At 42.9% G+C, this 13692-nt stretch overlaps 1 protein-coding gene across 2 annotated transcripts in view; it reads right to left on the bottom strand.

The window, feature by feature from the left end:
* Window positions 1–5510: 5510 nt before the first annotated feature.
* The window catches only part of adam9 (ADAM metallopeptidase domain 9), a 102999-nt gene continuing 94817 nt past the window's right edge, over window positions 5511–13692 (bottom strand). Inside the window, exons 19-23 of one of the 2 annotated variants that reach the window (XM_038989760.1) lie at window positions 13528–13669; window positions 12338–12416; window positions 8522–8551; window positions 7208–7275; window positions 5511–7106 (exon numbers count right to left, since the gene is read on the bottom strand). In XM_038989760.1, the coding sequence (XP_038845688.1) occupies window positions 7046–7106; window positions 7208–7275; window positions 8522–8551; window positions 12338–12416; window positions 13528–13669 (380 nt within the window). In that variant the 3' untranslated portion in view covers window positions 5511–7045. The remainder of the gene's footprint in view (window positions 7107–7207; window positions 7276–8521; window positions 8552–12337; window positions 12417–13527; window positions 13670–13692) is intronic. The other variant, XM_038989769.1, reaches the window with a different exon arrangement.

Raw genomic sequence — 13692 nt, 5'->3', positions numbered from 1 at the left:
CGACTATGACACTTGCTTGGGTGGGTGTTTTTTTTTTAACCATTAACAAAGAGTTTTCCCAATAGGGCACCGACGACCGGTTCCAGTAAGATAATTCTCAATGTAATCACCCATTGTGATAATAAATATTAACGATAGCGATATTACTGTGCCACAAACATTTCATTTTATCCCGAGATTGCAAGATAATTTGCATGTTGATGTAGTGCCCATCGGTTATGAATGTTTCAGCCTCTGTTGAGAATTCATGTTCTTACCATCAGTTACTGGTGCAAAGAGCACCAAAAAACGATGCTAACCATGAGCTTTGTGATCTGCATCGTTCAATCACAGAGCAGATACAAGTCACGTGATCCGCGAGCGAATGCATACGTGTGCGCCAACAGCACGTCACTTGCATCTGCCCCGTGATCGGATACAGCAGCTATTGCACTGCATTATGTGCTCGCCAACAGATCACGTGACTTGTATCTGCACTGTGACTGGACAACAAAGATCTCAATGCAGTGTGAGAGGAGTAGTTTGTTTGCCTCCTAACTCCGGTTATGTACACTACACAGTCTTGTTGTACCCTATTTTTAAAGGCGATATCTAATAATTTGAATTAATGATTCACCCCAGAGACTCGGAAGAGAAAAGGTTGAGAACCCCTGGTCTATGGTCCAGAAGACTACAGATACTGTGGAACTACTTTGTGAAAAGCAGAGCGTAAGATTCATATGAGAAAACTATCATTGCACAGCTATATTACAGTGCCTTCAGAAAGTATTCACCCCCTTGACTTTTCCATATTTTGCTGTGTTACAGCCTAAATTTAAAATGGATTCAATTGAGATGTTTTGTCAACGGCATACACACAATACCCCATAATGTCAAAGGGATTTCACCCTGAGGCCAATGGTGACTTAAAAACAGTTACAGAGTTTAATGGCTTTGATAGAAAACTGAGGATGGATCAACAACATTGTAGTAACTCCACAATATTCACATAATTGACAGAGTGAAAAGGAAACCTGTACAGAATATAAATATTCCAAAACATGCATCTTGTTTGCAACAAGGCACTGAAGTAATATTTTCCTGAATACAAAGTGTGATGTTTGGGGCAAATCCAATCCAAAACATTACCGACTACCACTCTATATTTTCAAGCATAGTGGTGGCTGCATCATGTTATGGGTATGGTTGTAATCGTTAAGGACCTGGGAGTTTTTCAGGATAAAAAATTAACGGAATGAAACTAAACACAGGCAAACTCCTAGAGGAAAACCTGGTTCAGTTTGCTTTCCACCAGACACTGGGAGACAAATTTACTTTTCAGCAGGACAATAACCTAAAACACAAGGCCAAATGTAAACTGGAGTTGCTTACCAAAACGACAGTGAATGTCCCCGAGTGGCCGAGTTACAGTTTTGACTTTAATCTCCTTGGATATCTATGGCAAGACCTGAAAATTGTATAGCAATGATCAATAACAAATTTGACAAAGCTTGAAGAATTTTGAAAATAATAATTGTCAAATGTTTCACAATCCAGGTGTGGAAAGCTCTTAGAGACTTATCCAGGAAGGCAGCTGTAATCACCGCCAAAGGTGCTTCTACAAAGTATTGACTCAGGGGTGTCAATACTTACACTACATGACCAAAAGTATGTGGACATCTCATTCCACAATCATGGGCATTAACATGGGCATTTCTGTACAGCACTTTGAGATATTAGCTGATGTACGAAGGGCTATATAAAATAAATTTGATTGAAATAAACTTGATTAATATGGAGTTGGTCCCTCCCTTTGCTGCTATAACAGCCTCCACTCTCCTGGGAAGGCTTTCCACTAGTTGGAACATTTCTGCAGGGACTTGCTTCCATTCAGCCACAAGAACATTAGTGGGGTCGGGCACTGATGTTGGGCAATTAGGCCTGGCTCGCAATTGGCATTCCAATTCATTCCAAAGGCCTTCGATGGGTTTGAGGTCAGGGCTCTGTGCAGGCCAGACAAGTTCTTCCACATCGATCTCGACAAACTATTTATGTATGGACTTTGCTTTGTGCACAGGGGCATTGTCATGCTGAAACAGGAAAGGCCCTTCCCCAAACTGTTGCCACAAAGTTGGATGCACAGAATCGTCTAGAATGCCATTGTATGCTGAGGTGCTAAGATTTCCCTTCACTGGAACTAAGAGGCCTAGCCCGAACCATGAAAAACCACCCCCGGACCATCATTTCTCCTCCACCAAACTTTACAAGTTGGCACTACGCATTGGAGCAGGTAGAGTTTTCCTGGCATCCGCCAAACCCTGATTTGTCCGTCGGGCTACCAGATGGTGAAGCGTGATTCATCACTCCAAAGAACGCATTTCCACTGCTCCAGAGTCCAATGGCGGCAAGCTCTACACCACTCCAGCTGACGCTTGGCATTGCGCATGGTGATCTTAGGCTTGTATGCGGCTGCTCGGCCATGGAAACCCATTTCTTGAAGCTCCCGACAAACAGTTACTGTGCTGATGTTTCTTCCAGAGGCAGTTTGCAACTCGGAAGCGAGTGTTGCAACCGAGGACAGGCGATTTTTACGCGCTACAGCACCCGGCGGTCCTGTTCAGTGAGCTTGTGTGGCCTACAGTACCACTTAGCAGCTGAGCTGTTGTTGCTCCTAGACGTTTCCACTTCACAATAACAGCAGTTATAGTTAACCGGGGCCGCTCTAGCAGGGCAGAAATTTGACGAACTGACTTGTTGGAAAGGTGGCATCCTATGACGGTGCCAGGTTGAAAGTCACTGAGCTCTTCAGTAAGGCCATTCTTCTCACAATGTTTGTCTATGGAGATTACATGGCTATGTGCTCGATTTTATACACCTGTCAGCAATGGCTGAACTAGCCGAATCCAGTAATTATTAGGGGTGTCCACATACTTATGTATTCAGGCCGCTTCACTTTTTCCACATTTTGTTACGCTACAGCCTTGTTCTAAAATGTATTGTTTTTTCCCCCTCATAAATCCACACAAAATACCCCCATAATGACAAAGCAAAAAACAGGTTTTTAGAAATTTTTGCAAATGTTTATAAAAACATCTGATAAACCATTTACAAAAGTATTGTAACGACCCTGGGTTTATAAGCGCGGAAATCGACTCTGCCGTTCGAGCATGCTTTTGCGGCACAGTCGATAGCGCGCCGGACTTCGGGCTAGAAGGTTGAGGGTTCGAGATCTGCTCCCTGCCTGTTTCATTACATTGGTGTCAGAAGTGATCGGACCTTGCATCCACGACAGTGCGTGTGCTTGACCGGTGAGCGCATTCCTGTAAGACGTAGAGTCGCAAGCTAGCGCGAGGACGCGCTCTTTGAAAGGAGGGAGTAGTGTAACGACCCTGGGTTTATAAGCGCGGAAATCGACTCTGCCGTTCGAGCATGCTTTTGCGGTAGTAGATAGCGTGCCGGACCTCGGGCTAGAAGGTCGTGGGTTCGAGACCTGCCCCCTGCTGTTTCATTACAGTATTCAGACCCTTTCCTCAGTACTTTTCACACCTTTGGCAACGATTATAGCCTGGAGACTTTTTGTCCTTACGGAAGGTTCTCCCATCTCCACAGAGGAACTCTGGCGCTCTTTCAGTGACCATTGGGTTCTTGGTCACCTCCCTGACCAAGGCCCTTCTCCCCCGATTGTTCAGTTTGGCTGGGCGGCCAGCTCAAGGAAGAGTGTTGGTGGTTCCAAACTTCTTCCATTTAAGAATGATGGAGGCCACTGTGCTCTTGGGGACCTTCAATGCTGCAGACATTTTTTGGTCCTCTTCCCCAGATCTGTGTCTCGACACAATCCTGTCTCGAAGCTCTACGGACAATTCCATCAACCTCATTGTTTGGTATTTGCTCTGACAACTGTGGACCTTATATAGACAGGTGTGCGCCTTTCCAAATCATGTCCAATCAATTGCATTTTACACAGATGGACTCTAATCAAGTTGTAGAAACATTAAGGCTGGTCAATGGAAACAGGATGCACCTGAGCTCAATTTCAAGTCTCATAGCAAAGGGTCTGAATACTTACGTAAATATCATTTCTTTTTTTAAATACATTTGCAAAAATATCAAAAACCTGTTTTCACTTTGTCATTATGAGGTATTGTGTAGATGGGTGAGAAAAACATGTAATACATTTTGAATTCAGGCTGTAACAAAATCTGGAATAAGGGGCATGAAAACTTTCTGAAGGCACAGTATATGGGGAAATCTTGTTTGATGAGAATGTAGCAGCCTGGATAAGCCTAGTCAACTAAAATAAGCAAAAATGTACAATATGCATTATCATGGAATAACCGCACACATTCAGCGGTGTGAGAAGGCACAAGGGCCTTCTCAGTCATTAATATCATAGACATGCTTTTAGTACGAAGCTTAAAATACATATATTATAATGTTATACATTTAAATGATGGCTGCATTTATGTGAGTATGTGGATTTTTATTTCATATGCATTACAAAAATCACCACCACCAATTAGTCCAATCAAGGCAGCCATGACTTTCTTTGAATCACAAAGTGTCAGACATTTTCATTATTGCCAGCTATCACATCATCATATACAGAGAACCTGGAAGATGTAGGAAATGCAGTTCAAATCAGGCCAATCAAATCATTTTCACATTCTGCAAACATAAAACGTGAAATGTCAACCACATACATGCATGATCCTCAAACAAACATTTGTTAAAAGTCTACTTCAGCATGTAGCCTGCTACAGTATGACACGTGATGACATTTGTTCTTGAAGAAGTCAGTCTTTATTGTGGCTAAGGAAGTTGGTTGTTGTATGCAGCATCAAAGAGGTGGGAGGATTGCCATATTGCTATAGGATGCCTCAGTTACGTTTATGCAGGCAGTGTCTTTCAAATGTCTGAGACAGGATGCTTCTAAAGCCACATGACCTGCCGCCTTCCCGTCATTGGAAAATCATCATGTCCGAATATACAGTAAACACATTTCAGAATGTTCACCAGTTTTCAATGCATAGGCCATTGACCTCGATATAGTTTCTCAAAATGCAAGCATGGCATGATCACATGAAATGTTACATAGCCCTTAAATATTGACTTATTTTATGTTATATTTTTTTCAAACAAATCAGGGATACAACAAAACCAGTCAAATAAAATGGACACACATTAAAGTGGCAATCAGCAGCTGAAACAATAAAGCGATCAATATCATTAATTCATAAGTCAAAAAATGTATGTAGCTTGGGTCTAAGGGAATTCCATAGTGACAGCTTGCGAGATAAGTCATGCACTAATGACGGTCTGGTCGCAAGTGCAAGTTTTTATTTATAGTATTTTTGGGGGCTCCTGTTGGGGCTCCCAAGTGCCGCAGCGGTCTAAGTACATTTTGGGGCTCCCGAGTGGCGCAGTGGTCTAAGCCACTGCATCTCAGTATTAGTGGCATCACTACAGACCCTGGTTCGATTCCAGGCTGTATCGCAATCGGCTGTGATTGGGAGTCCCATAGGGCAGCGCACAATTGGCCCAGCATCGTCCGGGTTAGGGTTTGTCCAGGGTAGACCGTCATTGTAAATAAGAACTGGTTCTTAACTGACTTGCCTAGTTAAATAAAGGTTCTGATTGATTGGTCACTGTTTGCGTCGCAGAAAAGTGAATAAACTATTAAATCCAGTTTTTAGATGCTACCTCCCACCTCCTCAAATCAAAACCAATTATGGATTCTATATTGTGTTCTCATTTTGCGTGAACACATGGCTGTGTTTCACACCTGTCTGTCAAGCTAATCCGCCACGCAATATAGGCACCATGCGGGAAGTTGAGGAAATGTGCGCGCACAAAGCGAGAACAAAACATTGGCATCCATATTAGATTTTGTTTTGGGGAGGAGGGTTAGCGTCTAAAAATATGATTTGATAGTTTCTTCACTGCTCGGCGATGCAAACGGCAACCTATGAATCAGACCTGTCTACCGATTATGGATGTCATTTCGGACGCCGTCACGCATGCTGCTTGCATGTACGGTCATTGAACCATGGTTTATCTCACAAGCTGTCGCAACCGAATGCCCTTAGACCCGGTTTTTAATCAAATTATTAATAAAGGTGCCTAAATTTGGGCAATCCATTGGGGATAATGGCTAAATTGGAAAATATAAGTATCCTATAAAATGTATTGAATAGAAGAACTGTAACAAAGGGACAGGCTATGAATATCTGTATTGGGTCACCAAATGCAGAAAACATTTATCAGTCAAAAGGTCCAGGTGTAATCTAGCTCATTATCCAATATGTTCACGATATTTTCTTAATTTCCAAAAGGTGAAAAATGAAGATAGAAATCCAGCATGGTTTTTAAGCTAAATTAACGGCAACATAAGATTAAGGTTGTAAGAGCAACATTATTGTACTGTATGGGACACACTTATAAGACAACTAATTCAAACCAGATTTAATACTGCAAAACTTTAAATATCTGCGGGTTATCAAGTGATGAAAGGGTGCATATTACCATTAACCAAGTGAAAATAAAAAAAAAGTTTTATGTTAAACTCATGTGGCCTGAATCTGATAAAAGCATCTGAGGAGTCAAAACTGTCTTCAGGGAATAAAGAACACAAATCATCATACAGTAGGACCAAAGAGATTGTAAACTGCAGGCAGTATGATCCAAACCAGGTACATTTCTGCAGTATCAGTTAAGCCGGCGCATGGATTACATTCCCACCAGCACCATCAGGTTTGTCTAAAATGTTAATTAAAATGTTTTACTTAACCAACACAAACTCCCCACTATGATCATCAAGGGCTTGTGTGTCATCATCTTTACATTCCTATGACAGTTCCTATGACAGGAGAAGTGAAGTGTATGCAATTGGTAGCAGCGGTCTCATGTAGCCAAACATCTCTGCTTCTTGCAACAACAACAAAAAAGACACCTTGGAGTGGATCAGAAACGGGTCCAGTTTGTTTTACAACTCTGTATTGCAGGTGTGCCTCTTATGTCAAGTGACTGCATTTCATGTGTGGATTTTGGCTGACCGCGTTTCCATGGGCTAGACTGGGGGTGGGGGCGCAGGTCTTTGAGGCACAAGTTGTGTTGCAGCAGGTGTTGGTCTAAGAGAAAAATAAACAAACATTTGTCAATTGAGGGCTGACGCTTACATCATATAAAAAGGTAGGCCTAATGAGTAGTAAGTAGCAAGTACAATCTTTACCTTGAATAGGGAGGAGGTGGTCTGACAGCATAAGATGGCACAGAGACGGTCCTGCTCGTCTGCACAACCTGCAATGAACATAAATATCACTCTCAGTGGAAGGTAACACCAAAACAACTTCAGCATAACAATTGTGAGCCTATGTTTTGGGGTGCAGGTAATGGCAGCTGTGGGTGGGTGTGAGGGTTAGGAATCATAACTGACGAAAGATTGTAATGCAGGGATGAATACATGAGTAAACTCACTAAATAGTAGGATTCCCCAACTAACATTCAATAAATACAACATACCCTCAAAACTCCTATTATTTGTCTATTTCAAGTTTACTAACATATTTGATTCTTATGTGGACAAAAAACCCCATTCCATCAAGATGAACAGAAAGTCTGCAATTGAAGTGAATAAATGTCTATATCCTGCTTTGAATTTGCCCTGAAAATGTGCAGCAATTTTCCACCACAGACAGAAGAAGTGGCAGAGAGACAAACATGGTGACAGAACAGAAAACCGATAAACACAAAGTAACTTGCTGTGATCTTACCACCAAACCTGGGTCAAATATAAAAGTAAAATACTTCCAAATGAGGTGTGCTTGTTTTCGCTTTGACTGTACACTTTTGGGACTATTCCATTGGTATAATTGTACCAGGCAAACTAAATCATGTGCAGCTCAAGTACTTTAAAGTATTTTTTATATATTTTTAAGGATTTTCTGTATTTTATTGTGCAGAGGAGAGATAGATGTAGTGTGTGTCACAAAGGCATTGTGCCAGATTCGAACCCATGCACATGTGCAAACGGGTGTTGGTGGCAGCGGCACTAACTGCTAGATCACCCCAGACAAGATAACTGAAAGTATTTTACATTTGTACGTGACCCAGGTCTGGTTACAACATTGATTAGTATGGGAGTAAATGACTAAGGTTAGGATAGAATAGGACAGCATGCGCCCTACAGCAGAACAGCGTCAATTCAAAACTCCTCAGTTGAAAAGGCTATGCTGAGCCACGTTGCATTACTGCTGTGTTTCTGCCACTCCAGTGGGCTGAGAGAGAATCCTCTATTTAATTTGGGTACAGTAGATGCCAAAACATTTAGCATGTATAGTTACATAAGCACATTCCTCATTTTAAACTTTACTATAGAAGAAAAGCCCAGAATAACACAGAAAGCCCAGAATATTCGAGTGGTGTTCAAATATTTGTGTTGTGTCATATTCAGCAAAGCCCCAATGATTGGTAGAAAAGGAGAATAAAAGGGAATACAGAAGCAATGCCCCACAGACCCTCTTAAGAGCAAATGTGAGTATTTTACCTCCTCTGGTGGTAATAACTGAGCTTGGTGCTTTACATGGGGAAAGAAGAAGAAGCCTCGTCATTATCAAACAAAGAATCCATCAATACAGGTCTGTGTCACAAATGGCACGCCATTTAGTGCATAAAATTTGAACAGGGCCCATAGGACTCAACCAAAAGTTGTGTGTGTAGGGACCCTGATCAAAAGTAGTGCACTATGGAATAGGAATTAGGGTACTATTTGGGACTCAGATTAGGTCTATGACTTTCAAGACAGTGAAATATCACCAAGACCTGGTCACACACTCAAGTGGCTAAAAACATAAATAGTGGTGACAGTAAACATGCCTCAACTTAACATAATGTTGCTACAATGGACTCCGTACATGGTAAAAGAGGTCGCTTTCAGCAGGGGTAGGAATCGGTTCAGGGAACAGAACCGAAAAACGTAACTTTTTTTTTTTCAAGTAACAACCAGAACCGAGGACGAAAGCGATCTATTCTGTTACGGAACAGAACTGTTATTTTAAAAGAATGGGAACCAGGTAATAACGTTCTTTCACGTTCTGCAACAAAGTGCCTATGCAAAGCCCTCACTGTCATTAAGAAACTTATTCCAGTGTCTTCGAAAACTCTAGGCGGCATTATGGTGTAATGTAATCACATCAAATATGTCACATGCGCTGAATACAACAGGACCTTTCCATGAAATGCTTACTTACAAGCCCTTAACCAACAATGTAGAGTTTTCTTAAAAGTAAGGTAATATGTACATATAGGTAGGGGTAAAGGGACTATGCATAGATACTAAACAGCGAGTAGCATCAGCGTAAAGGGGGGGGGGGGGGGGGGGGGTGTATGCAAATAGTCTGGGTAGCCATTTGATTAACTGTTTAGCAGTCGTATGGCTTGGTGGTAGAAGCTGTTAATGAGCCTTTTGGACCTAGACTTGGCGCTCTGCTACTGCTTGCCGTGAGGTAGCAGAGAACAGTCTGACTTGGGTGGCTGGAGTCTGACAACTTTTAGGGCCTTCCTCAGATCGCCTGAAATAGAGGTCCTGGATGGCAGGAAGCTTGGCCCCAGTGATGTACAGGGCCGTACGCACTACCCTCTGTAGCGCCTTGCGGTCGGATGCCGAGCAGTTTCCATACCAAGCGGTGATGCAACCAATGAGGATCTTTTCAGTCTCCTGATGGGGAATAGGCATTGTTGTGCCCTCTTCACAACTCTCTTGGTGTGTTTGGACCATGATAGTTTGTTAGTGATGTGGACACTAAGGAACTTGAAGCTCTTGACTCGTTCCACGACAGCCCCGTCGAGATAAATGGGGCATGCTCGGACCTCCTTTTCCTGTGGTTCAAACAGCTTCATCTTGCTCACATTGAGGGAGAGGTTGTTGTCCTGGCACCACACTGCCAGGTCTCTGACCTCCTCCCTGTAGGCTGATCGGTGATCAGGCCTACCACTGTTGTTGTCGGCAAACTTGGTTTTGGAGTTGTGCGTGGCCACGCAGTCGTGGGTGAACAGGGAGTACAGGAGAAGACTAAGCACGCATCTGAGGGGCCCCCGTGTTGAGGATCAGCGTAGCAGATGTGTTGTTGCCTTCCCTTACCACCTGGGGGCAGCCTGGCAGGAAGTACAGGATCCAGTTGCAGAGGGAGGTGTTTAGTCTCAGGGTCCTTAGCTTAGTGATGAGATTTGAGGGCACTATGGTGTTGAACGCTGAGCTGTAGTCAACGAACAGCATTCTCACTTAGGCGTTCCTTTTGGCCAGGTAGGAAAGAAAGGGCAGTGTGGCGTGCAATAGAGAATGCATCATCTGCAGATCGGTTGGAGCGGTATGCGAATTCTAGTGGTTCTAGGGTTTCTGGGATGATGGTGTTGATGTGAGCCATGACCAGCCTTTCAAAGCAATGTTGACCTGTTTAAAGGTTTTACATCGGCTACAGAGAGCATGATCACACAGTCATCCGGAACTGCTGGGGATCTCATGCTTGGTTCAGTGTTGCTTGCCTCGGAGCACAGAAGGCACTTAGCTTGTCTGGTAGGCTCGCGTCACTGGGCAGCTCGCGGCTGGGTTTCCCTTTATAATCCGTAATAGTTTGCAAGCCCTGCCACATAAGACAAGCATCAGAGGGGGTATAGTAGGATTCAATCTTCGTCCTGTATTGACGCTTGCCTGTTTGATGGTTCGTCGTGGGGGCATAGCGGGATTTCTTATCAGCGTCCAGATTAGTGTCCCACTCCTTGAAAGCAGCAGCTCTAGCCTTTAGCTTGGTGCGGATGTTGCCTGTAATCCATGGCTTCTGGTTGGGATATGTACGTACGGTCACTGTGGGGTCGACGTCGTCGATGCACTTATTGATGAAGCCGGTGACTGATGTGGTATACTACTCAATGCCTCCCAATGAATCCCAGAATACATTCCAGTCCGTTCTACCAAAACAGTCCTGTAGCTTAGCGTCCGCGTCATCTGACTGCTTCCGTATTGAACGAGTTACTGGTACTTTGTGCTTGAGTTTTTGCTTGTAAGCAGGAATCAGGAGGATATAATTATGTTAAGATTTGCCAAATGGAGGGTGAGCGAGAGCTTTGTACGCATCTCCGTGTGCATATTTTCCCGTCTGGTTGCACGTGTCATGCTGTTAGAAATGAGGTAAAACGGATTTAAGTTTTCCTGCATTGAAGTCCCCAGCCACTAGGAGCGCCACTTCTGGGTGAGCATTCTCTTGTTAGCTTATGGCCTTATACAGCTCGTTGAGTACGGTCTTAGTGCCTGCATCAGTTTGTGGTGGTAAATAGCCAGCTATGAAAAATAGATGAAAACTCTTAGTATAGTGTGGTCTACAGTTTATCATGAGACTTCCTTAATATTAGAGATCGCGAACCAGCTGTTATTGACAAATAGACACAGACCACCCCTAGTCTTTCCAGAGGTAGCTATTCTGTCTTGCCGATGCATGGAAAACCCAGCCAACTGTATATTATCCATGTCCTCGCTCAGTCAAGACTTGTTGAAACATAAGATATTACAGTTATTAATATTCCGTTCGTAGGATAGTCTCAAATTGAGCTCATGCAGTTTACTCTCCAGTGATTGCACGTTCACCAGTAGGACAGTAGTTAAAGGCGGATTATCCACTCGCCGACAAATTCTCACCAAGCACCCAGATTTGCGGCCCGTGTATCGGCGTCTCCTCTTCATGCGAATGACGGGGATTTGGACCTGGTCCGGCTGGAGCAGTAAGCCAACGCTCTGAAGTTCAAAGACATTCAAAGTTCCTTCATAGAAGCCGCTCCCTCCGTAGGTATAATTCCGTGGGTCTAATTCAGACTTGGCATGTCATAACAACAAGATGCCCAACGCTTCATACACAGAGCGCTCCTCACCCGCAAAATTTCAGTCGCACCCTATGCAAAACACTTGTCTGTCCAATGCATGTTCATCGCTTTCCCGCTCCATAGCAAGCTGATCTATCCAATGGTGAAATAATTTAAATGTCGAGCTAAGTGAACAAAAAAAAATATTTAAAAAAGGAACAACATAAACTGTTACTTTTTTGGTGTTTAAACCGTTTCAGAACGGAACAAAAAAAAGAATGGTACTGTTCAGAACAAAATGATAGGAACATTATTTTGGTTGCAACCTCTGCTTTTCAGACAACCTTGGGCACAGCATGTTTAATGTTTCTTAGTCAAAGACAGACAGATGAGATACAGGGAGAGAATCTACTAGCCTCAAGTCTGTCATTTATGGGTTAGAGAATTATTTTAAAAGATTACATCCATGCCACCATGAAACTTTCATGGGGAAAGTTTGGTGACTGAGACTCACTCTGTCTTTGACAATGGTGTTGGGGTTGGCTCTCGGAGGAGGGCCTCGGCTAGTGTTGGCCTGAGGTCTGCTGTCGGCCCTGTGCACAGGAGGGAAAAAACAAACAAGCATGTCCTATTATTTAGTTTTGTGTTCATTACAAATGCAAGATATAGATCTGTCATTCTCAGTAGCTAGGTTTCCATCCAATTTGCAACAGATTTTCATGCAAATATTCTAGAATCTGCATAAAGAAAATATGAGCATTTTCCCACCAGTGGTATGTTTCCACTAAATAGACTTGTTGCGGATAAAAATCAGTGTGTGATGATGAAGTTCACACAAAATGTACTTTCTCACTCAGGTTTTCTTGTACAGAATAAACATTTAAAGTTCAATGTGTTTCCATCGCGTTTTCAACTGTACTGATAGTTTTGTAACAAAATCTGTTGCGTTAAATAGCAAACGAGCCTACTCTGGTCTTGGCACCTGCGCTCTAGTCAACAGCTCGCAGATACAGTGCGGGTAGGCTGTGAGGGTAGGCTAGTCTACATGACAAGATTATTATGGATAAGAGCAAGAATATTTTTATTTGTCAAACGGAAGTTAAGCATCGATCATCATGTCACCAGTAGAAGACCCTCAATATTTTTAGGAAAGTGGCATTAAGCTCATCACCGTGCCACCATGTCGAACGAACAAATCATCTGTCGGCATTAATAAAATTATACCGAAACTTCCTGTTTCCATCACAGCTGTCGTGATTATGTTTTTAAACGACATGACTTTACTCGCTTAAAAATTGTGGATGGAAACGTGGTTAGTGGCATCAAGTCTGACAAGCGGTAGATCTGTTCTATGTGTAATATTTGTATGCTTGGCCTTGCTTCCCCATAACTTTCATTTTTGTTTCTTTGTACATCAACTTCAAAAGCTAAAAATATATTTTTTGTTATTGAACACATATTTCACAGTGGTTTAGATGGTACAATGATTCTCTACACTTGCTTGTTGTGTCACATAAGCTGGAATCAGGCAGAAACTTCAGAATTTTTGAAACCAGTAATCGTCAGAGCTAAATTCTACATATCGTGTCTTTAAAGTAAGTCAAGGGCAATCATGAAATAAATATGGTCTATATGGTAAAGGAATTCAGTGTATAGAATAACATTTGGGACGCAGACTAAGAGAAGTTGATGAAGTGGACTCACTCGTAGCCCTGGGATCTTTTCCTCCTGCAGAAGCGCCTCTGCAGCTCATTCCTCCTGAAGAAGACGAAGAGGCCCAGCGCCATCAGAGGCAGTACCAGAAAGAAGAAAACCAGCAGCCCATCCCTTGTGGCGGTGTCCTTGTCTGTAGGGGGTAGGAACCAACAG

This window comes from Salvelinus namaycush, chromosome 1 (genome assembly GCF_016432855.1).
Source record: "Salvelinus namaycush isolate Seneca chromosome 1, SaNama_1.0, whole genome shotgun sequence".
NCBI classification, from domain to species: domain Eukaryota; kingdom Metazoa; phylum Chordata; class Actinopteri; order Salmoniformes; family Salmonidae; genus Salvelinus; species Salvelinus namaycush.
Note: the sequence above shows the minus strand (reverse complement) of the source record. Positions and strands in the feature narration are given on the sequence as shown.